Here is a 25,105-nt window from a genome sequence, read left to right on the forward strand (position 1 = left end):
TTAACTTCATTTGTAAGGGCATAAAGACAACCAGATGATTGTTAATCTTGTAAACTGTATCGGGAGACTTAGTGTCTGTGAGACATGTTAGCTCACATTGCCTTTTCTCAGTCTAACGTTGCTGCTGTCATTTTGATTCTGCTCATTTTTAAAACAAACATAAAAGCCAAACCCCCTTTTTTAAGGTTGTTTATTTTTTTGCTGTGAATAAATAGGAATATGTAGCAAAGTAACTGCAGACGCAATCAGAAAGCAAAAAATAGCGACAATTTGTTTTCCTAGAATCACAGAAAAGTCTGGGTTGGAAGGGGTGTTTGGGGATCATCTGGGTCGAATTTGTGTAGAAAGCAGGGCCTTAGGTTAGGGAATTCACCTCTGTCCCAGCTCTGTCAACCTGAGGCTTCAGTATTTCCAGCAAGGGAGATTCCACCACTTCCCTGGGCAGCCTATTTTCGTAGTGTTTAATTTATTTTCTTATATGCAGCCAGAAAGTTCCCTAACACACTTACACCCATTGTCTCATCCTGTCATCACAGATCCTTGTGAAAAGAGGATCTTAATCTCTTTTCTAACTACCTTTTGGGTATTAGAAGACTGTGATTAGAATCCACACCCCCCCCTATGAAACTTCTTTTTTCTAGGCAGAGTAAACCCAAGTTCTTCAACCTTTCTTCCTGTGTCAGGTTCTCCAACCCTCTAATCATGCTGGCCCTCTTCTGGACTCTCTCCAGTTTCTCAATGTCTCTCTTGAAATGCGAGACCCAGACTGGGTGCAGTATTCCAGCCCAAAAAGTGCTGAGTAAACTGGCACAAGCATATCCCTTGTTCTGCTGGCTAAATTTTTGCTAATGCATCCCATGAAGCAATATGCCTTTGCTACTCCAAGGTGCTTTGCTAATTTGTTGCGCTTGCTTTCCACCAGGACCCCAAGGTCCTTCTCAACAGAGCTGAAAAAAGAAAAGCCAACTAACCAGTCAGACCCCACCTGTGCTGCTGCTGGGATGATTCCATCCCAGGTGCAAGACTTTACATTTACCTTTGTCAAAAGTTACACAGCTCTTGTTGCTGCGACCTTCCAGCCTGTCAGTCTCTCTGTGCATATCTCTGCATGTCTCTCTCTGCTCCTAGTTTGGTGTCTTATGCAAACGTGGGGAGGGTGCATTCACGCCCGTCATCAAGATCACTTCTGAAGATATCAAGTAGTATCTAACATTGTATTGACTTCTGAGGAAATCCAATCATGAGCAGCTGCCAATTTGCCTTTGAACTATTAACCACCCCACTTTGAGCCTGGCGTTGTACCAAGTTTTCCATACCCATCTTGGGGTCCATCTGTCCTGTCTGCATCTTAGCAGCTTGTCTGCATGGATGTTGGGGGAGACCATGTCAAACTAAAATTGGGGTAGATGATGTCCACAGCTCTCCCTGCATCTATTGAGCAAGTTGTTTCATTGTAGAAGGCACTCAGGTTGGTTGAACATGACTTAACCTTGATAAATCTAATCACCTTCTTGCCCTTTGTGTGCCTGTAAATAACTTCCAGTTACACCTTTTGCCATGATTTCCCTTGGGATCGAAGAGTTTATATCACCTTTGCTGGTTTTAATACAACTTACCTATATAAGCAGTTTTTTATCTCTGAATGTATTTACTTAAGAGAAGATAAAGTAGTAACACGAGGGCGCTGCATAATTAATCCAAATTATTCAGGTTTTTCCAGCAGTTGGGTAAAGCATCATTTTTTGCTTGTTATTTAATTACATGAAAATACCATTACCTCAACAGCAAAGGAATTGCAATTGAAATTTTAATACTTCCAGGTTCCTTCAGTGAAAATTTTAAAATTACCTCTTTGCTGTGTGTCTTTTTCATCATCTGTTGTTTCCATGTTTTTTATAAAAGATTTTCTCATGCATATATTTTGTTATCAGTAAATGGCACAACTCCAATTAAAAAGAGCAGTTCTTAGACCGGTTTTAAAAAACAAATGTTCAGATCCTTGACTTGAAATAAAGTGGCTTGTGCTATATTGAGCACCCACAGATTCCATTTGTGTCACTGAGATTTGCATGTCCTGATTGCCTTTTACAGTCAGGCAACATTTAAGTATCCTAAGTAGCTGCCTGACTTTATGCACCAGTGTTTAAAATTTGGGGGATATGGAAGGCTATTTGATTTGTGAATTCACCATTACAGGGCGGGGGGGGTGGAAGGTGCTAAATGGCTTTTTTTCCTGGTAACTTGCAGGAATTTTTAATTTCAGTATAGTGATTGTCTAACTATGGGACAATTAAAATGTAAAATGAATCATAGCTTTAGTTCTTGTTATAATTTATTGTGTAGCTATCTAAGCATACATATAAATTAATTTGACATTACTATTAACAGTGAATAGCATACCACTAGCCAGCGCGTTTATTCTGTTTATAATATTTTTTATGTATTTACAGGTCATTGCCTATAAATCAGAAGGGAAAAGCAGTTCAAGTGGGATGGTAAAATACCACTAGCCAGCACGTTTGTTCTGTTTGTAATATTTTTTTACATGTTTATAGGTCATTGCCTATAACTCAGAAGAGAAAAGCAGTTCAAGTGACACAGTAGAATACCACTAGCCAGCTTATTTTTTTTGTTTATAATATTTTAACATATTTACAGGTCATTGCCTATAACTCAGAAGGGAAAAGCAGTCCAAGTGAGACAGTGGAATACATTACTTGTCCAGACAAGCCTGGAGCACCTTCAAAACCCACAGTGAAAGGAAAAATTCACGCACAGAGTTTTAAAATAACCTGGGGTAAGATTGTTGTCCAGCTCTGTTTTAGAGTATGTTCTCTATATTTTCTATATGCATAAATGTATTTTATATATATATATATATATATGTATTTTTATATAGAAAGCCAGATTTTACTTCAGTAACACTTCAGTCAGCCGAGCCATTATGATCCATTTTCATGGAATTAAGACAAAAAATATTGATTCAAAATACTTAGAGTGGCAGTATAATAGTGTAATTATGTGGGAAGATAATATACAAATTGTAATAGGGACTGTTATTGCAGGGGACTACAATAATTAAAAAAACAGTAGTGTTAATTTGTGTACCAAGAAGTTTTGTTTCTCTGTCACAAAAAGTAGATGCCACAAAATTCTGGGTTTTTAATCAAAATATAAGATCCAAGTTCAGCCTGTCTCTTCAAAGTGTTTGGGTTTGATAGTTGAATGTTTTTATTCAGTAAGGATCTTAAGAAACTTTTCCTTAGGCCCATTTGTTTTACCCTTATGCTATGAAACAGAAGGTGAAAAAGTACTGTGTGATGCAGTAGTTTAGCAGAAAACAACGGTTAAAAGTTTATTTATTGTCACAGGTAATTAAACTTAGTACCTATTTCTGTTTAATAGTGTATTTAATTATTTTGCCTTAATAATAAGAAAGCTACTTTCAGAGTATAAGTAAGACTCAGCAAGTCCAGGCTTGCATCTTTCCAGAGTGTTTTGCTACATTGGAGCCTGATGCTTCATCTTTTATGGATGATACACAATGTATGAAATTATTAGAAATACCTAATCTGTAAATTCTAAAATTTCTATTTATTTATAAAACTTTTAATAGTCATTATTTTGAACAGTAATGCTCTCCTTTTCTTTTCATGAGTGATAATTAATGTGATTTTATTTTTCATTTGGAGTAATTTGTTACCTTCAAAGCAAAAAAGTGCTATGTGCTGTGTAGTGAGTCTCATTTTTTTATTTATTTATTTATTTATTTATTTATTATCACCATTTGCACATACATAATATAATCTTGTGGCAGCACTGCCCTTCTGTAGTAAAGTATCATGCTGTCTTTATATCTATCCGTAATATTGGTTTGCCACAAGATCTTAATTCTGCTGTTCTCTAAGTCAGCTCTGAGAGAGTAGTAGGATTATATGTCAAAGACAGGTCTGTAGGTTCATATCTTGTACATTAATATTGTACCAGGGAGGATAGTGGACTTTATTTCTAGTGGTGTATCAAAAATTCAAGAGGTTAAGTTTTCAGTACAGAGCTCATGACTTCTGTTCTCTCTCAAAGTATGTAGGTTTTTGAAATGCTGTCCTTAAATTATTTTGAAATGTCTTATTTGCAAATCAGTATGATAATCTTTTCCTATCTACAGTCCAAGTTACAGGACCATTGGGATCTATGTCCCTGAAGCCATAACCAGACAGCCTTTCATGGCACTTCCGAGTAACTGTGTAACTGAAATGTTTGCGGTGGCACCTCCCAGGTGCCCTTTTCACTTGTCACTCTTCATCTGCAGACTACAGTAGGGTTGTGATCCAGCAGCCTCGCACAGTGGACGATTTAAATGCTTAGCTGCTGTCCTAAGCCAGGATGCTGTGGCTACCTGTCTAAATACTCACCCATCTCCAGTTGGCTGTTGATTTTTCCTTTTGTAAATTCTCCTCAAAAGCTACAAAAATGTTTAGTTTGCCTCTCTTAGTTGGAATATTGCTATTTTTTTATAGATCCACCAAAAGACAATGGAGGAGCAGCAATAAATACATATGTTGTGGAAATTTCTGAAGGCTTAAGTGGTAAGTATTAGGAGCATATGTTGGCATTCAGCTATGTTCTCTTGTGTGTGTGTGTGTGCCTGTGGGAAGAACAAAATGTTGTATGATGATAAGGAAAGTTGTTGCAAAGGACTGCCATTTAAAAATAGGGATGTTGATGCTTGTAGTACAAGAAGTTCTTTTCCTCTGGCTTAGAAAAAAGATGCCACAACACTTGTCAAAACAGATGCTTCATGTTCAGCCTATCACTTTGGTGTATTCTTTTCTGGAAAGGAAATCGCACATTTCAGACATTTTAGGGCAGAAAGACAGGGCCATGTGGTTTTGGATGTGTGACAGATAAAAGAAAACTAGTACTCCATTTGTCACTATTAAAGTAGAGCAGTGATACAGCTAGGATACCATTTTTTCTGCTATTTGCTTTTCTATCTTTTCATACAGAAAGGAAATCAACAATATTTCTAAACTGGACATAAAGCTACCCAGCTAATTTTTTCTAAAATCTAGTAACCTTATTAAACTCAGAAACACAGTCACACTGAGAATGATATCGGTGCGTCAGATTAAGACAGCTCGCTGTCCCCAGATTGTAAGGGCAGCCCCTTCAGGGGTCTCACATGCTGTTCTTTTGGTACTTAGTCTGTCACTTTCCTTTCTGCATCATGTGTCCACATTCAGTCACTTTTGGAATAACTCCCCTGAGCTTTTTGTGCACATTTAGTGAGCTGTGCATTATGTTTCATTCCCAGTTCTCTAAGTTCTGTGATGAATTGGGTTGTTGGAGATTTCATTAAAAGTCCCCGGGTTCCCTGCTTAGTATCTTAAAAGGAGAGAGAGAATGCGAAAGAGTTTCTGGTTTTAGGTTCTGCCTGAATGAAATCAGTATTTCAGGTGATGCTGGGCCATTCAGGAATACAGGAACAAGCTTTATCAATTGTAGACTGTAGTTACAGTTCACGAAACAAATGTTGTAATTAAAAGTTCTTTCCATGGAAATTTTTGCTTTTGTATCGTTCCTATTTATTTTATTATGATGTTTGAATGTACCTGCTGGCCCAGTAATAACTGCTTCATTAAAAGTAAATTCACTCCTAGTTAATGTGAATACCAAATAAGGAACATATTTTCACTTCAGATCTACACAAATTTATCTAGGAAACTATCTTTATGAAATGGTTAGATCTTTTTCCAGGAAACTGAAAGCAAATCTTAAAGTTTTTTGTTTTCTTTTGTTTTTATAAATGTCAGGCACATATTTAGTAAAGCTTGGATACCTGCTGTGGCTGGTATTGAAGTGTGACAAGTTACACCTTGCTTCATTGCACACTTATTCTTAACCTTTCAGGAAACAAATGGGACACAATATACAGTGGAGCTGCTAGGGAACATGTGTGTGACCGACTAAACCCTGGTTGTTCCTATCGCTTACGTGTATATTGCATTGGGGAAGGAGGACAAAGCACGGTAATATGAGCTAATATTTTTATTAAATAAAATGTCTCTCTCTTGAAGAAAATCTGGTCCAGTAGTTAGTAAGCAAATATTGTACAGAAGTCCCTAACAAAATAACTGTAATTACTATCTCAAAAAGGTTCCAGTATTGATGCACAGTATTTCAGGTTTCTGGCCATTTCTTAAAGAAATAAATGTGATTATTCTTTTCTGATGCTGTGGTTTGTTTAAAGTGCTTTTTCTTATTTACAGAAAGAGAAACTATGTCTTGTCCTATGTGATGTCATTTCTTAAGGCGTATCCCAAGACAGCAGCATACATGTAATATTTTCCCTGTGGAATGCCATGTCTGAGCAGCCCGGCCAGCCCCATGGGCAGGGGACGAGGCAGCATTTCCCCCGGCTCCGTAGCCTCTTCCCATGCTGACCCAGCCACAAATGCAATGTTTACATTGCTCTGCTTTCCAGTATTCCCAAACAATTCGCTGTGCCATACTATTCTCCCTCATATATACATATTAGATACACATGCACTTGCACTATCACTTCTGTGGTGTAGTTCAGCCTCCAGTGCCCAAATGTCACTCTATGTTCTTGTCCCTTCTTCCCAGCACCAGGTTGAACAAAGCCAGCCCTGGCTCTCTGCAGACTTCTCCAGCAGGGCTTTGCTGTCAGGCTGATCTCCTGAAAATCTTAAAGCCTTCCATTCTTGGTGTTTGCATTTTTCCCCACCTTCCCTTTACTACATGAAACTTGTGTGTTCTTCCCCCACCTAGAAGTCCCCTGCACAGCCAGCCTTGCTCACAGCCACCTTGTCTTAAGGATTAGGATCGTAGAATCATAGAACAGTTTGGATTGGAAGGGACCTTCAAAGGTCATCTAGTCCACCTCCCCTGCAATGAGCAGGGACATCTAACATCTTATAGCTCATTTATTTTAAGGGAGCTGTATTCATGAATCAGTTACCTGTTTCAGAAAGTAAACCCTAGCTGTACTTCTTTAATTGTTGTGTATTACACACACACTACTTGTCCGGGAGAAGGTTGCAGAGCTACTGACCTCGTGGCTCTCAGTCCGTACTCCAGACTCCTGACTTTATGGTCTGTGAGACCACGGTGAATGTTCCCAGTAGTGTTTTCAGCTGAAGTTTGGATGATAAACCTGTTCATGGTACAGAAGACACTGTAAAGTTTGACTGTGAGTCTGCTGATCTGTACTGGGCAACCACTGCCTTCACAGGCTCGGGAAACTCTGTGTGACAACGGCAGAGCTGCCACTACCAAGAGTGGTCACCATTCTCCTTTCTGGCGTAGGTACTACAGGTGACCTACAAATTTGGCTGAGGCTTAAAGACAGGCCACTCACTATGGAAGGGGGTGCCGTGCCTAGGAGACTTCCAACCCTCCAACTTAAGCCAAATTATTGTAATTACTCTGGACTCCTTTGGTGCTGATTCAGCTGCAGCACTGTCACCCATGCCATAGCTCAGCTCGCTGTTGTACAGGGGGAAGAGAAGGCAGGATAGTGCCCTGTCACCAAACCACAAGTGCATCTGCGTCTTTGGTGACCTTTCCTCTGCCAGTTTCCTTCCCCACAGCTCAACTCAGTTAGTATAGAACAAAAATGATTTGAGTACCAAAAAGAAGATAACTTTCAGAAAGTCCTGATAGTTTCTGAAGGTGTCAGAAATCAACAGAAAAATAGTAAAGAATGATGTAATAAAACTTTTCTGTAGTTTGTCATGGACATATGCCTCCTGAGAAACGTTCTGCCTTCTAAGTAGCATCTGTTGTTCAGTGCAATGATACATTTCAAAGGAACTGAAAAGCAGCAGAGCTTCCAATCTACTCTTTCTGGAACATACGTAGAAAGCAGTTGTGAAATGAGACTCTAAGATGCATCTCTCTTGTAAATTAAAAGGCTTACCAACTTCACATTAGTTCTGTATCGCACTGAAGCTAATGACCCCGCAGTGTCTCTGACTCATTTCTGCCTGCACCCAGAATAGGCAATGCCATCTGCTGTGTGTTGTTATGCTGTGTATTTTTGCAGATGCTTCAAATCAGAGGTAGAAGTTTGTTGCACATTAAGTATTACTAACCAATGAAAAAGTTGAAATCTCCATTGTTTTTAATCTCTTCTGATTGACATTTCTGCTGACTTTTCCTTTCTGATATGTTCGTGCACAGAAAGTACACAACCCTTAGAATAAAGTTTTAGAAATCATTAAACTGCAGCTTGATGGAAAAGGGAATGAGTTTATATTGAATAAGTCATATTTCAAGCATCTATACTAGGTTTGTACTGATACTGAACTACTGCTTTGAGTTCTACCCTTTTGCGTGTACTAAAACACAAAAGCAGAAGCTAATTTTGTGTATATGTGATTACTGTGGTATGTTTTATATCGGTATTATGACAAATACATACCAGATCACTTCATGTGTTTGAAGATGTCATTCAAAAAATGGAAGACCTTGTCTCTGACTCAAGTCTTTACTTGTGGCATAATTGATAGTGCTTGTTTTGGCCTAGATGACTTCATTAATCTGTCTTTCCTTTGTAGGCATCTGATTCTTTACTGGTGCAGACACCAGCAGTGGTTCCTGGTCCATGCCCACCCCCAAGGCTACAGGGTAGACCAAGAGCAAGAGAAATTCAGCTGCGCTGGGGTAATTCTATTACAAATATTAGCAAGCGTAAGGGATCCAAATGTGTTGTGTGTTAAAATTAAATACGCTTTTCTCTTTTTTTCTTATTTTCAGGACCACCTCAGGTAGACGGTGGTTCACCTGTTACCTGCTATGGTCTGGAAATGTTTCAGACAGAAACCGATGAACACAGAGAGGTTTACCAGGGCTCTGATGTTGAATGCACAGTAGGCAGCCTTCTTCCAGGAAGGACGTACAACTTCAGACTGCGAGCAGCTAACAAGGCTGGGGTAAGCAATGGTCTAAAATGAAATTAGTTCCGGAGGCTGCAACCACTATTAAGGATCTTCCCTTTTAAAATAAGCATTTAGGAGTCATTTTAAAATGAGGTTTTCCTGATGTAGAGTAATTTGATTCGCATAGCTTATTGGTGTGTGGGAACAGACAGTTAAACATCAGTTTATAATAATGACAGTTTTAGATGAAAGGAAGAGAAAATAGCTAATTCTGTCTTATATCTGAATAACAGTTTTGGGAAATGGTTAGGAAATGCCAAGTACTTTATCAAAGCATTGTTGCAATTTTGATATTCTCATGTGAAGTAAGGTAGTAAATTATTTTCTGCATACAGCTTTGTAAATTGATTGACCTTTATTTTTACAGCTGTTGGTGTTCTAGAATAATAAGTGTTTCCTGACTTTTTTAGATTTAGTTTAATTTCTGAGTATGTTTCATCAGATACAATAATATTTTCTCTATTTGGAGCATTAACTGTGTTTAAATCAATTATTGCTGTAGAAAAAGCTTTATTTAACTATGTATCCAAAGTCCTGATTTAAAGACAGGGAGGCAGGGCTACTTGCATTTGTTCAATAACATTCTGTTCATAAAAATTATCATGAGCAGTTGACACTGCTTGTGGAGAGGTCTGCAGCTTAAGGCTTGAAAGCACTGACCTAATATTTTGTCTGCCCCTAGCAAACAGTGGTTTATAGCTCAGGCATTTTTTTTAATCCTTTGTCTCTTTTATGTAAATAGGCAGTTACAAATGGTGTTCTGTTGTAGTGCAGCCATCGCATAACTTCAAAATAGGGATTTGGATAGCATTTTTCTGTTTTGCTTGAGAATTTGAAGTGTCAAATTTATTCTGATTGTATTTACAAGTAGAGTCTTACAGCTATGCTGGAGAATAGTCAGATACTGAAATAAATCCTGAATCCACAGTCCACAAAGATTTATTTCATAAGCAAATAATACAAAGTTTCAGGCTGCTGTTATATGTCCCTACTATGGTAAACTGTTATTTTTAAAGTAGTAATTTTATTTTTACAAATTAGTTGTATCAACTCTCTTTTTAACAGTTTGGACCTTATTCGGAAAAATGTGAAATAACTACAGCACCTGGACCACCGGATCAGTGCAAGCCCCCTCAAGTGGCGTGCAGATCTGCTGCGTGTGCTCAGGTATCGTGGGAGGTAAGGATTCCATGTTACACCTATCTTAACATGATTGTCTTCTACATTGTTAAGTTCAACTTTAAAAGCTCGAGACTGTTTTTGATGACATTTTTAAACATACTTACCTGATTATCCAGTACTTGGTATGTAAAACCTTCAAGTCATTCATCATACCGTTATATGGGAGCTGTAAGTTGGCAGCCTGCAGGTACTTGAGAACTTTGTTCTTTTGTTTAAGAGTTTTGTCACAAATGCTGCCCTGTATTTCCAAGTGATGCAGGCTCTTAAAATATTTCTTTAATGTACTTATCTTTCCTCAGAGCAAATATATCCACATAATACAGTAAGTTATTGTGCATTTACAGTTTTTATAAGCTGATTTAATTTTATATAATTACATCAGTTATAATGTAGCAAAAGCTATACAGACTTCCTATAAACCCATACTACTTAGATATCTGATTAAAAAATGCAATAGATAAAAATTAAGCTGGTAAAAAGCAAGATTCTGTCTGGGAATACTGTTTAAACATGGCTTTACAGTGGCTTGAGATGAAGTATCTGAATTATAGGACAGTACAGCAAAAAAGGCAACTGAAATCACCATTATTTTGTATAGACCAGTCTCTGCAACTGTAAATAGTCTTTTGAAAGTACAGGTCACCCAAGGCCAGTAATGTATTATTTGTATTGTACTAAATGAAAAATCAGTAAAGAAATTGGAGGGTAACATTCCTGTGGGGAAAAAAAAAATAGATGTGGTGAGTTGGGTTGAATTTTTTTGAGTCAGTGAAATTAACTTCTGAGTATTTGTATCCATTTTGAAGGTTCCAGTGAGTAACGGTGCCGACGTCTTGGAGTATCGTCTGGAGTGGGGCGGTGTGGAAGGATGCATGCAGATCGCCTATTGTGGGCCCGGGCTCAGCTGTGAAGTGAAAGGGCTTTTGCCTGCCACGATATACTATTGCAGGGTTCAGGTAAAGACGTAAAACAAAGGACAACAAAGATGATTAAGGGAGTGGAGCATCTCCCTTATGAAGAAAGGCTGAGGGAGCCGGGTCTCTGTAGCTTGGAGAAGAGGAAACTGAGGGGTGACCTCATTAATGTTTATAGATATATAAAGGGTGAGTGTCACGAGGATGGAGCCAGGCTCTTCTCGGTGACAACCAATGATAGGTCAAGGAATAATGGGTTCAAACTGGAACACAAAAGGTTCCACTTAAATTTGAGAAGAAACTTCTTCTCAGTGAGGGTGCCAGAGCACTGGAACAGGCTGCCCAGGGAGGTTGTGGAGTCCTCTACTCTGGAGACATTCAAAACCTGCCTGGACACCTTCCTATGTAACCTCATCTGGGTGTTCCTGCTCCGGCAGGGGGATTGGACTAGATGATCTTTCGAGGTCCCTTCCAATCCCTGACATTCTGTGATTCTGTGAACTGTTGTTAGTGAAATCTGGAAACGGGAATCGACCCTGCTGTAAAAATGCGGTCTGCTTTGCATTTGCAGGCAGTCAACGTTGCAGGTGCCGGCCCCTTCAGCGAAGTGGTGGCGTGTATGACTCCGGCCTCCGTACCTGCCGTTGTGACGTGTCTTCGGGGACTAAGTGAAGATGAAGTGGAAAGTCCATATTATTCTCCTTCCACATGCCTTGCTGTAAGCTGGGAGAAACCTTGTGACCATGGATCTGAAATCCTTGGCTACAGCATAGACTTCGGAGATAAGCAGCCAGTAACTGTTGGGAAGGTTCTGAGCTATTTGATAGATGGTTTACAGCCAGATACTACCTACAGGTACGCCATGCACAGTTATGCAACAGCCTGCTGTTTCTTCCACAAGAGCAGATTCTTTATTCGTTTGTTTCCTTATTTTTTTTTTATTCTCTACCCAAGTCAGCGAAGTACGAGTACATAGTGATGGAGGAAAAGGAAGCTTTGTAATGATGATCTTCATAAGTAGATTGAGCTCTGCTGGTTTATTTTATTTCAAGAACAATTTAGTGTGTTTATTGATGTAGATCTGCCATATCTCTGTGGTTAATATGTCAGTTTAACTAAATTCAGATTACAGATTCAGATTCGTATCTGGCTTTTGGACTGGTTGTTTCATAGATGGCCTCTAATCTGTTTGACGATAAAATCCATCCAAGCAAGGACCGTGTCCAGTCTTTATTGACTGGATTGTTTGATCTGACAACAGTTCATCACAACTTGCAATGCATTTTCTGCAGAAACAAGAAGAATTTGGGTAGCAGTCAGCATGAAGAATATTGGTTTGAAAATCTATCAGTCAATTTTAAATCTCTTTTGAAGAATTTTCATCACTAAAATCATCCCTTGTGTTTGGCCTAGGGGTTACTGAAAAATATAAATGTAAAAATCAATAATTCTGACATTCTACAGTCCTGTTACAAAAACATGTTCTCAGTTTTAAAACTTAAAGGAGAATGTCATTCCCACTGAATATTTAGGATATCATCTGGCTATGTAGTTTTCTGAATCCGTAAAAATTTGGGTTTACTTTTTTAATGCTGTATGTTAGACTACAGTGTTTCTGTGTGCCTTATAAGTATTTAACAATAATGCTGGCAATTTGAAGAGCCGTTGCTCTCTGTGTCCACAAGCTGAAAAATGAGAAGTTTCTATTGCAAAGATATTTCTGGACTTCTACCCACAAAAGTGCTTTTATAGAATACACTCTTTCTGCAAATAAAAAATCGCATCTATTAACCTTTGTTCTGTGCTATAATAAATTAGCATAATGTTAAATATTACTGTAGTGAAGGATAAATATTTATTCAGAAGCCTGCACACACATTTGTGTTTCATAATTTTTAAATTGTGTGGTTGATTGTTTCAGAATTTAATTATGGTGATTACTTTTTTTCCGTTACCTAGATACTAGTTTAGACAAGCAAATGTTAGTCTGCAAAATGAGGTTAGACACACTTGGCTCTCTATGGCTACCTGTGAGATGTGCGAAGAGCCTCAGAGTTCTCTGTTTTCTGCTTTTTCATTTTTAGAAATAAATGTATTGGCTACTTCTTTAAATTCTTACTTGTAAACCTAATGCCAGCATTGTTTTCCATTAAGTATCCAAAAAAAAAAAAAAATCCCTGAATTTTGGGTTCTACAAACCCCCCAGCCATGTGTCCTTTGACTCCTAGTTTTCCCCTCTCCCTTTCCAAGCAGCCCCAAGATGGTGTGCGTTTGCAGGTACCCAGAGATGTATTACCAGCTGGGCACCATCGTTTTATTTTCACATATCAAAGAATCTCAGAATGGTTGGGGTTGGAAGGGACCTCTGGAGATCATCTAGTCCAACCTACCTGCTAAAGCAGGTTCACCTAGAGGAATGAATCAGATCCATTCCAAAAGCGTGTAAAACTTCCCTGTGGTCATCCTTGAACTCACCTGATACGGTAGCCAAAGATTCCTCTCTTGGGGGTTGGGTTTATTTACCTTCCCTCATCTCTCCAATGTGAGTATCAAACATTTTGGTACCAGGCCTGCAGGGTCAGGAAGATTTAACCACTCTTAAAGTAACTTTTGCATCTTTTCCCTAATGTGAATGATGCAAATATGCTAACGTATTTTTATTTTTAATCAATCCAGCTCCTTAAAACATGGCGAGGAAAATGACACAGCTGCATATTCATAACAGTCTATCAAAGCATAATATTGATAAAAGTCTGCAGGGTAGAAAGTCCCATCTATTTGATATTGTTATTCTCTCTTGAATGTGAATGGTGGAAACAAGCAGTTATTTTTTAGAATCTAATTTCAGGCTAATTATTCTCTCTTTTTTCAAATACTAGAGTACGAATTCAAGCCCTAAACAGTCTGGGAGCAGGTCCTTTCAGCCACACCATAAAACTCAAAACAAAGCCTCTTCCCCCGGATCCACCTCGCCTGGAATGTGCTGCGTACAGTTCTCAGACTCTCAAGCTGAAGTGGGGAGAGGGAGCTGCAAAAGCATTAACTGACTCCATTCAGTACCACCTTCAAATGGAGGATAAGAACGGAAGGTTGGTTTTTGCATTGCTTTAATCTGCCCTGTATCACTGCAGTCTGGTGCTTGGGACATGGCAGCAAAGTGCCAATTTCCATACACTGGGCTGAATTTACAGCAGATATAGGAGGCCATCTCATCTGGCCGGGCAAGAAGGGCTCTAGTGTTCTGTGCTAGGAAGTACAAGATTAAAAACTTCATAGTTTTTTTATTTACAGTTCAATATGAAGAATTTAATGAAGTGTTTCATACCAGCGCATTTTTCTCTCTCACAGTCAAGTCTTTCATCAAGGTATCAAGTCTAATCATTCTTGTGAATTTTATATACTTGATACTGGAAAGGGTGAGTTCTTCACTCTCTGTTGTCTTTATATGCAATTATTCTAAGTGGAAAATAAAATCATATAGTACAAATTATTATTTCAAGGGATCCCTTCTCTCATGTTAAATCGGAATGTAAGCTGAGATGGTACAGCCTAGATGGCAGAATGAACAATACTGCTGCACTGCGTACCTGTCTGAGTCTCTGAGTAGCTTTAGCTTGACAGTGAGACAAACTAGATCTGCTAGGTGAAAATGCTCTGCTGTAATGAAAATAAATTAGACTCGTAACTGGAAAGAAATTCATTGCCATTACCAAAGACTGGGTCGTGTGCAGGTACAATCTGTTTTGAAGTTAAACAAAAGTAGACGATAACCCCTGCAGAAAGAGATGGAATTGTGCTGTGTCCTGGGGTTACCAAAATTTGAAGTCAAATGAGAGATGCCAAGATCACTCTATGTAAGAATTAGAACGTGAGGGAAAGTGTCCAGTCTACAAAGCTCTCAGAGAGAGACCTGGTGTGTGCTGTGAGTGTGACTCTGGCCTCCTATGCAGATCTGAGGGAGCTTCATCACTCACCCATCTCTGACAATGACCTACAAGAGCAGTTGGATCCATGACTTTCTTAGGGTGTAGTAAGGGAGAGTTGCAAAGGAGCAAGAAGCTGACATCTAGTTACCTAATTTTGAAAGCTAAAGATTTTGAAGGAGGAGATAACCAAAAAAAAAAAACTGCTGTCATTTCTTATTGTTTCAAGTGCAGAAGTGTTTCTGAAAATGCTTTTTTCATCATTTTTCCCAAGAGACAGGCTGTACTACTCTTTGCGTAAAAGCGATGTTATTTCAAAGACATGGGAAATAAAAACTTGGCCCTGGAAAATGAGCTTGTTGTATTATAGTAATGCCGGAACACTGTTTAACTCTGAAATAAGTATCTCTGGGTTTCTCGTTAGGTTCTGGGAAATGATGGGAACAGGTTTCAAGACAATACTGTAGCTACTTCGGAAGTCGTTTTCTGTGCTTAAAATAAGCTACTCTTTCCAATTTCAGGTTTGTATCCATATACAGAGGGCCATGCCACACATACAAAGTACAAAGACTCAGTGAGTCGACATCATACAAATTTTGTATTCAGGCATGTAATGAAGCTGGTGAAGGTCCCCTTTCTCAAGAATATGTTTTCACTACTCCCAAATCTGTTCCAGCTGCCTTGAAAGGTAAAAGTCCTCCTTTTGTTATTGCGGGGGGGGCGGGGAGGCAAGTTGATTTTGGTGTTGTGTTGTATTTGGCGTATTTAGAATGCTGAGCTCTTTCCCAAGTGCAGGTAGGGGTAGTAAGGGAATGCTCCTTTCCTGTAATTACCTAAAGCCTAAAATATTTGCTCTAAAAAGGAGAGACTTAAGGTTTATGCATTCTTTGACATAAGATGGTTTGTACTTAGAATCCTTGCTTCCCAGGAGAGAGTGACCAGGCTGTTATAGTAATTTGAGGTAAAAATCCTTCCTAGTATGTTTAGAATAATTTTGAGCAGAGCACCTGTTGTTTTTTGTTGGTGTTTTGGGTTTTTGTTTGCATGTGATACACACTTTCAGTCACCTATGATACATAAACTAGCAATAAGAGACCAATGTGAATTGTTAGTTGTTGTTCCAGAAAACATTGTCAGAAGAATACATTTAAATCTTAATCGTTTCTTTTTCTCTGAGACAAAACAGCAGATAGAATATAGAATTTTACAAGTCTAAATTAGAATATAACATTAAGCAGTGGGGGAGGAAGAGCTAGCTGTCACTTCTGGGTTTTCTCCCTTCAGCGCCCAGGATAGAGAGAATCAACGATCACACTTGTGAGATCACGTGGGAGGTTCTGCAGCCCATGAAGGGTGATCCAGTTATCTACTGTCTGCAGGTCATGGTGGGAAAAGACTCGGAATTCAGACAGGTATGATGTGCTGAAGTTATTTTTTCTCCAGTTAGTATTTGTGATAACTAGCTTAGATTAAAGATTATTGTGTTCCAATGTGTCACCATGCTAACTCCTTGTTACTAAATAATGTAAGTTAACATCTCCTAAAACCCTTGTCACAGAGAAAAGAGATGTAAGTAATATAAATAATGCAGTAAGTTGCAGCCTGTCTGAGTTACACTGATGTTTGCTAAATACTTAACATGTCAAGTGATGAGGAGGTTGTCCACTAACGGGAAGAACTGGCAAAAAGAAAGTGTCTACCCAGTAGTACAGAATTGAGACTTAGGAGAAGAACAAAGGGTTCTCTTTGCACTACGAGCTGTTTGAAGGCAGTAAACAATGTTATAAAAACTTTGATGTTGTCAAAATCATACTTATGTACAGAGAACTGCAGACGGGAAAGACCCCCCTACTTATGCAATGCAGACATTCAGGTGTAGGGAAACTTTTTTAATATAATTCACTGATTATTTTTTTACCATAGGACCATTTCAGTAGTATGACGTGCTGTAACTACAGGGGTCGAGCAGTTGAGAGTGTGTTTTAATTTCAGATTTGATTATCCAGACATGCAGTTTGAAACGTCAAGCTACAAATTAGTCTGCATTTAAAAGAGGATGTGCAGTGCTAATTTTGCTTTCCTATAAATGGCCTGATAATTGACATGAAACTGGGCTTGGAAACTCTGTTTCACACTGTTAAGCAAGCAGGTTTCCTTCCAGCAAGGAAACACAATTAATTCTGGTATATTATAATTTTATTATAGGTCAATATTAAATAAGTGTTGCCTGTGCTTTGGTTGATACAGACCTTAATATTTTCATAATTAATAACTTTTAATGTAGTGCTATGTTTGTTATGCCCATTTGTTAAATTTTTCAGCAAAAGATGAACCATAATCCAAGGTATTTGTTACCTTGCCATGTGAATATTGTTTATTGTAACTTCAAAATTGTAGATGCAACATTAAGTATGTAAGTAAGGTGTGGTCAGTGTTGCTTCTAGACAGAGTCAAATCACGCTTTGATGAGCAATGTGCATTGCCAAATGAGCTGAAAATAAAAGTTACACTTTAAGGCTGAAAATAACAAAGTAGACTGAGTTGGATCATTCCTCTAGAACTGTTTAGCGCAGTAAATTCAAATAAAATGAGAAGACTGGTTCGCAAAAATTAAAATTAGAACAGTCAAGAAGTAAACATCATGGAAACAGCCTTCAAGATACTTAGATATAGCAGTGACAATTTTATTTGACATGGAGAAAAAATAAACTGCCTGGAAGTCCGTTCCCAGCTGTTTGCTACCATTTCCCTGCCAAAACTTCACTCTCTTCTCCCCCTTCCCCCTGATCTGTCAGCCACGTTGCTCATGTTGTTGCTCCCTACATGCTTCAGACAAAATAAGTTAATAATCTGCCATCTGAGCTCCATACATCAGTCAGGCTCTTACAGGGGTTAGGAAGCAACCACATAAATGCCCCAGCAAACACATTGGAGGGGGGTACAACTCATGGCAAGACACTGGGGACAAGTAGCTGGGGACAGTGACCCATGCATCTGGTGTAGCTGGAGCTCGAGTAGGACGTGTGTCTGTGGCCTGTTTGCTGTCTACCGAGTGCAGGACACAAATTAGCAGAATTTTGAGGAAGCTGCACTTCCAGTGACCTGCCCTGTCTGAGCACCGGAACCATTTATTGAGCGAAAGAAAAGACCCCAGGTAGTAGATCCCAGCTCAGCTGCCTGGTGGTGGGAGGACTTTACGAGTCCAGGAGTAGCCACAGGCGCAGCAAACAGCTCCTCAGCAACAAAATCAGAAGAGGTTTCCCGCTTCTTCCATTGAATGGCTGATAGTTTGCATTTGTGAAATACCATCTAATAATATGGTAACTGTAGGGAAAACTGCTGCATGATGTGATTTTTCTGTATCCTGCTACCAATTAAATAAAGCAAATCCAGATAATGCTGGAGGTGGTGGGAGGTGAAGGGTTTTGAAGAGAGAAGTCGAATTGTACCATCCTACCCGTGTAATAGCTCAGTACCTATTGATATACCTATAAACACAACATTGCACCTGCGTGCGATTTCGTTGGCTTTTACAGGACCTTTCCCTAGCTGCGAGTTAATTAATTTGAGAAAACAGCATTTAGATTTCAGTGAATTAGGTACTCCATGCCAGAGTTGTGAACTGAACGGGAGAGTCTCCTTGTGTTACCCAGCCAGCGGGAGGCCCATGGAGAGCACCCCGAGAAGTCACCTCTGCCTTGGGAACTGGTGACATGAAGAATTAGAGAAAACTCCTTGCAGCCTTCCTGATACAATGTTTATTGGGGTAAATTATAGTATTTTAAATACGTGGTATTTTAACAACAATAAAGTACGTAGGATTAGATTAGATTTAGTGAAGCAGCGTGTTACAGAGTTAATTACCTAAAATCCTGTGATGAGATTGTATATTACATCCCATGGTGTAGTATTAATATTTACAAGCGGTCGCTAAAACACCTCAGCACTGGGGTTTCCAACAGAGTTTATTTGGTGTGCACTCATCATGCTGTAAAAGCACTTGTGGTCCTTTTCCTGCATTTCACCAAAAGGACTGGGGACTTTATCTGGCATTTAAATTGCCTTTGTGAGCTTCTTGTCCATTTTTCTTTGCATGGGTGAAAACACCAGTGAGGAGTCATGCTTTTTGCGGTTACCTTCACCATAAACAGAAGCATCCTGAGATACAGATGTGTATATAGGGTGGTTTTACTTCACGTGTTCTTTTTTTTTCGCCCTCACACTTTTTGCCAGATTTATAAGGGTCCGGACTGGTCGTTCCGCTACACGGGGCTCCAGCTGAACTGCGAATACCGTTTCCGCGTGTGTGCCGTTCGCCAGTGCCAAGAGACAGCGGGTCACCAGGACCTGGTGGGCCCCTACAGCGCCCCCGTGCTCTTCATCTCTCAGAGGACTGAACCGCCGGCCAGCACCAACAAGGACACTGTGCAGACCGCAAGGACACAATGGTCACAGAGCGACCAAGTGTGCGCTGCTGTCATCCTCGCACTTTTTGCTATCTTTTCCATTCTGATCGCTGTTATCATTCAGTACTTCGTAATAAAGTGAAGAAAAGAGATTTATTTTAGAACACTGCCCATTACATTTTACTTTCTCATAATCTAAAAGTAATTCTGTTCTCTTGCTTTTACAAAACCAGGCGTTTAGCACTGGCGTTGGGACTGGTGCGAACCTTTTCAGCCACTTTCAGATGCTTACTGGTAGGTATAGGCTGACACACGTTATTCGAACGCAAGCCACAGAAATACGATCTTTTGTTTAATATGCCTTCTTGCAGTACAAACTATATGGGGCAGGCGAGCAGTGTTTAATGAAAAGGGTTTCACCGGTAAACACGAGCGTAAAAATGGTTTCCTGGCCCCCACTTGTAAGGGTTGCGACCATAACAGGGAAGAATGTGTAGATCGCATTTAAAACTTACACTAACAAACTTGTGCTGTATACAATATTAATCTGATGCTGTGAAAGCAATTTAGCGCTGTATTTCTACCTCCTCATTTGTCTTAATTATTTGGGAAGCAGGATTTATGCTTAAAAACAGAAGGAGCTTTTCTCAGGCAGCAAATAATAAACTGGATGGAAGAGTTTGCATGAAGGAAGCTTCTTACCTGATAAATGTGGAGTTCTTCACTGCAAGTATATGTTTTCGAAAGACTACGAGGGGGTGGCACAAGTGGTTTATCTTACCCCCAGGATTTGATGTTTACTTAAAAAATGCCTCTTTTACTTCCTATGAATATAGAAGGGAGAGTGTGAGAGAACTTCTTAAACTTATTATTTAAATTGACCAACACATTTCCGAAGTTGACCTTTAATTGGATGCAGTTTATACAGATGTCTGTGCCCTCTGATTTTGGCTAGTTAATAGATATTTTGAGATAAACACCATGACTGAATTTTTGCCGTTTCCCCAACATTCACTTGCCATATCCACCAGAATCAAGCACTGCCTTTCTTCTGTTTGCTTTTTCTTTCTCTCTTTCTTTCTTTCTTTCTCCTTTTGGGGCACCAAATCAGAAGACAAAGTGTAGTAACTTGCACCAGGAAACTTAAAGCTGCTTTTTTCTTGAGATCCTAATGTTTAATGTAATGTCTCTTTGGATACTGTACCAAATTGTTGATTGCATGTAGTTAATGTTGCATTAGAGCACTTTGCAGTTGCATAACTCATCAATGTTTTGTGAGCTTGCATTTTTGTGAGTTCTTGGATGACCAGACTGAATTTTATCAAGTATCCCATTGAACATCTTGCTAGATGTCAATGATTGCCAGTGACACAAAGCTTGTAGTGAAACTATCTTTAAAAAACACATACAAAAAAATCCTTGTCTCATCACACTTACGTTATTTGTTATACACTTTGTAATTAGCTATTTTTAATTTATTTGAGTTACAAGATAGTGGATCATTAATGACTTCTAGTTGTGTTCAGTTTAGCATTTTTAATGGTATTAAACACTTCTGTCGGTCTTAATAATAAAAAAGGAACCTCTGTCTTGTGCTTTGAAGATCTCTGAAGAATTTCTCTTATATTAGAACGGGCATGTATTGTAATTGTTTATACGTCCAATGATCTGTGCTGTAGAATAATGTTGCTGAGTTTCATTTTTTTAAAAAAAAGAAAAAAAGGAATGGCGAAGAACTTGGCCTCCACGTGGCTAGAATGATCTGTCTTTCAAATGTACTGTATGTTTACATTTTCTTTCAAATTTGTCATTTGTACGTATAGGCTGATACCTTCCCACAGGATACCGTGATAACTGATGTTTTCTAGAACCTTCTTAAAAGTGCCATGTTTGGCAGTGCAAATGAGGTTGCGTGTACCAGCCCGGAGATTTCTTACGGTTGAATGTCTAAAACGGTAAGATTTGTTACTACAGTTAATCTGCAGTGACTTATGTTTTTCATAGTAAAATTCAAATGAGCTCCTATTTTTGATAGTCATTTAATAGTGTATTTGCCATTCGAGCCTCAGTGCGTATTACTGCATTGAAGACAGTTTTTAATGTAATCTTAATTTTACCTCATATACTGTACATTCCAAAAATAAATTTAAAAAGAAAAAAAAAAAACCTCTAAACTTTTTAAAACGTTATAGATACACTACCAAACATATCACTTTACAATTGTACAACGTCGGACTCCATGAAGACGAACCTGTATAGTCTGATAGAAAAAAATACATAAACTATGTAGCAAAGTATCTTTAAAAATCTGTGGACAATAAAAGTATCCTTCTTTTTGGCTGGTGCTGGTCGGTGCTGTTGGCGGGTCGCGCCGCTGCCCGAGCGCTTGTGCTCGCTCCGGCGGGGGCGATGCGGCCGCTGCCGCCGGGCGGGCGGGGACACCCGGGGCCGCGCTCCCCTGGGGGCTCCGGAGCGGCGGCCCCGCGGGGCGGGCCGGGCGGTACCTGCGGCCCCGAGCCGCCGGGGCGGGGCGGGGCGGGGGAGCGGCGCGTCCCCCGGCAGCGGCGGCAGCGCCGGGGGCTGAGGCGGCCGCGCTCCCCGGCGGCATGTGGGGCGGCGGGAACGGCAGCGGGGGCGAGCCCTGGCCGTGGCCGCCCTGCGACGAGCGGCTGTGCCTGGCGCTGCCGGTGCGGGTGCTCGTCCCCGTCACGGCCGTCTGCCTGGGGCTCTTCGTGGTCGGCGTGGCGGGCAACGTCCTGACGGTGCTGGTCATCCGCGGCTACCGCGACATGAAGAACACCACCAACCTGTACCTGGGCAGCATGGCCGTCTCTGACCTGCTCATCCTCCTGGGGCTGCCCTTCGACCTCTACCGCCTCTGGCGCTCCCGGCCATGGATCTTCGGGCAGCTGCTGTGCCGCCTCTCCCACTACCTCAGCGAGGGCTGCACCTACTGCACCATCCTGCACATCACTGCCCTCACCGTGGAGCGCTACCTGGCCATCTGCTTCCCCCTCAAGGCCAAGGTGGTGGTCACCAAGCGCCGGGTGAAGGCCATCATCGGCATCCTCTGGGCCTTCGCGTTCCTCTCTGCCGGCCCCTTCTTCTTCCTGGTTGATGTGGAGCAGCCCGACAACCACACCGACTTCAGCCGCGAGTGCAAGCCCACCCCACAGGCTGTGGAGTCCGGCCTGCTGGCCACCATGTTCTGGGTCACCACCTCCTACTTTGTCCTGCCTGTCATCTGCCTCAATGTCCTCTACGGCTTAATCGGCCGGGAGCTGTGGCACAGCAATGCCCGCCTGCGGGGCCCCAACGCGGTCCTCCGGGAGAAGGAGCACCGCCAGACCGTCAAGATCTTGGGTGAGTCCTTCTTCTGTCCCTCCTTGTGCTTGCGGCTCACGGCCGGGGCTTGGAGCGGGGCTGGTCCCACGCAGGGCAGGGATAGCGCAGGAGAACCTCCTAGCCCTGCTGCTGAGCCCTTCTGTGCTCCCGGGGACCCTCACGGCACGAATTTCACTCCCTCACAGCTGAGGCTTCACCTGGTGTAGCCTTGCACATCCAGCAGCGTGACTACCTTCTGCAGAACTACCCCTTTCCTGAATTTTACCAGGCAGAACCAAATACAAGGCAGTCTGCAACTCGATAGTCTCTTCCAGTGGGCAGCAACACCTCTGGGTAGTAAATCTCTGCTTCAGAAAAATAAGTTTGATTTTCTTAGCAGCCTTTTGTAGCTCTCTTAGGAGAAAATCCACTGGTTGCCCAAGCAGGCTGAAAAACAGCAGCTTAACCCTTACGAGCCGTTTGCAGGCAAATCACACAATACCAAAGCGCTTCCTGCTGATGCAGGATGCTGTTAATTTTTACTTCGTTTTCTTGGCCATACATTCATTAACCTAGCATCAGGCTCTGCAAAGTTAGAGATCCCAGTCTGCCCTGGGGCTTTAAAGTTTCTAAACAGTGACCAATGTGAAGAAAAAGAAAAAAAAAAATCCAACAATTGATTTATGAGCGTAAAACAAAATGCCTTGGTTATTTTATTTTCTTTTCTACTTTTAGTGAAGGGTTTAGGGGCTACATGGGAGGCTTCTTCTACCAAGGACGTAATCAGCTGGATAAAAACAGCGTAGCACAAACATAATAAACTAATAAGCCCCAGAGAGTACATTTTGCTGACTTATTTGAGGGAGGTATTTACATTGGAATAGAGACAAGGTTTTCCAACAGGAACACCTGTGTCCGTGATCTCCTCGGAACCCACTGAACCAGAACAATTCCCCCTTCTTTCAAAGAGCCAGCAGCACAACGCTGGTGATGGATTTCAGGCATAAACTTGCTTTGGCTATATCGCTTTTATTTAAGCTCCGAGAAACACAAAGGATGCTCTGTAAGTGATTATTTATTTAATTTAGTTGCATTTATAAACAAAAATAATAAAAACTATGGATACAGTAATCTGTTTATTTAATTGTTCCTCATCTGCTCCCGCTAATTCGCCATTGCAAAAGTGGTTTATTTGTGTTGTGCCAAAATGCAAGGCAAGGCAACAGCTGGAGTGACTCGGGCTGGAGATCCATCTAGTCCAGTTATTGTCTGCGGGTGCAAGCTTCAGTGGAAAACAAAATAATCAATCGACAAACTACACTGTAAGTCTTTATGTTACAAACCATCCCGTTAACAGCAGTGGGAGCTCAGTGGGAGCTCGGGTGACAGAGGTGCAGCCCCTACGCTGTGGTCTTTTTCAGTGGTGTATGTATTTTGAAGAACAGCTCTGTAGCGAATGGAGCTGCGGCCACAAACGCAGCTCTTCTTATTCTGAGTTTTGTTGCCGTATCACACACATGGCACAACAGACGTAGTTGAAGGGAATCTTTGTTGTGCCTGATGTTATTATATGGCTGTTACACTATTAGTTGTTTCCGTTTTTCTTGGCAAACTCATGTCATGGTTTAGCTGAAGAATTTACCAGTTACCTTTTAAGCCAAAGAGTAACAATCAGACTTGATGCTATTCCAGTTTCCATGGTTTTCCAACAATTTAAAGTTGTTATTTCTTTATATCATTTGTACCAGTTAGAAGAACCTGCAAAATCAGCCATGTAAAATTTAGTTTACTGGCTGGTTCAGTAGTTAACCCGCTCCTTAACTATCATGTATGTAATTTTGTCTTACAGCTGTGGTGGTTCTGGCCTTTGTAATTTGCTGGCTGCCTTTCCACGTTGGCAGGATCATTTTTATAAACACCCAGGACACAGGGATGATGCTGTTCTCCCAGTACTTCAATATATTCGCCCTGCAGCTTTTCTACCTGAGCGCATCCATCAATCCCATCCTCTACAACCTGATTTCAAAGAAGTACAGGGCAGCAGCCTACAGGCTGCTGCTGCCGCACCGAGGAGCAGAAAGGGCTTTCACGGTCACGAAAGACGCTGGTGGCTGCACGGAGAGCAGCGCTTGCACTCGGCACGAATACGCCACCAGCCTCTGAGACCGCAGCCCGCGCTTCTCCAGGCTTTCTCTGCAACGGAGAGGATCTTCCTTTTCACGGGAGAGTCACAAAAGGATGGATATTATTTGTCAGGGCATGTGGTATTTCTAACCGTTTGTATTCTGGAATACTTATATTTTTGTTAACAGAACAAGCGGAGACCATGAAGTGGTGGGAATGATGTGCAATGCGTGAAAGATAACTCAATAGGAAAAGCTGGAGTAAATTAG

At 40.7% G+C, this 25,105-nt stretch overlaps 2 protein-coding genes across 8 annotated transcripts in view; both read left to right on the plus strand.

Moving 5' to 3' along the window:
- FNDC3A (fibronectin type III domain containing 3A) overlaps nt 1-21,726 on the plus strand; it is a 121,704-nt gene extending 99,978 nt beyond the window's left edge. For all 7 annotated transcript variants that reach the window (XM_082054722.1, XM_082054725.1, XM_082054723.1 and 4 more), the window contains 12 exons: nt 2,659-2,797; nt 4,518-4,586; nt 5,911-6,029; nt 8,583-8,688; nt 8,782-8,957; nt 10,029-10,142; nt 10,952-11,101; nt 11,631-11,914; nt 13,939-14,148; nt 15,504-15,670; nt 16,267-16,394; nt 19,216-21,726. In XM_082054722.1, coding sequence (XP_081910848.1) covers nt 2,659-2,797; nt 4,518-4,586; nt 5,911-6,029; nt 8,583-8,688; nt 8,782-8,957; nt 10,029-10,142; nt 10,952-11,101; nt 11,631-11,914; nt 13,939-14,148; nt 15,504-15,670; nt 16,267-16,394; nt 19,216-19,530 — 1,977 coding nt within the window. In that variant the 3' untranslated portion in view covers nt 19,531-21,726. The remainder of the gene's footprint in view (nt 1-2,658; nt 2,798-4,517; nt 4,587-5,910; nt 6,030-8,582; nt 8,689-8,781; nt 8,958-10,028; nt 10,143-10,951; nt 11,102-11,630; nt 11,915-13,938; nt 14,149-15,503; nt 15,671-16,266; nt 16,395-19,215) is intronic.
- Nucleotides 21,727-21,994: 268 nt separating this feature from the next.
- On the plus strand, nt 21,995-24,875 carry MLNR (motilin receptor; the record flags this gene model as incomplete). Its single annotated transcript, XM_082043250.1, has 2 exons — nt 21,995-22,751; nt 24,562-24,875. 2 exons carry the CDS (start codon nt 21,995-21,997, stop codon nt 24,873-24,875), a joined length of 1,071 nt encoding a protein of 356 aa, XP_081899376.1.
- Nucleotides 24,876-25,105: the final 230 nt, after the last annotated feature.

Source organism: Streptopelia decaocto (genome assembly GCF_964273445.1).
Source record: "Streptopelia decaocto genome assembly, chromosome: 1".
Classification (NCBI taxonomy): Eukaryota; Metazoa; Chordata; class Aves; order Columbiformes; family Columbidae; genus Streptopelia; species Streptopelia decaocto.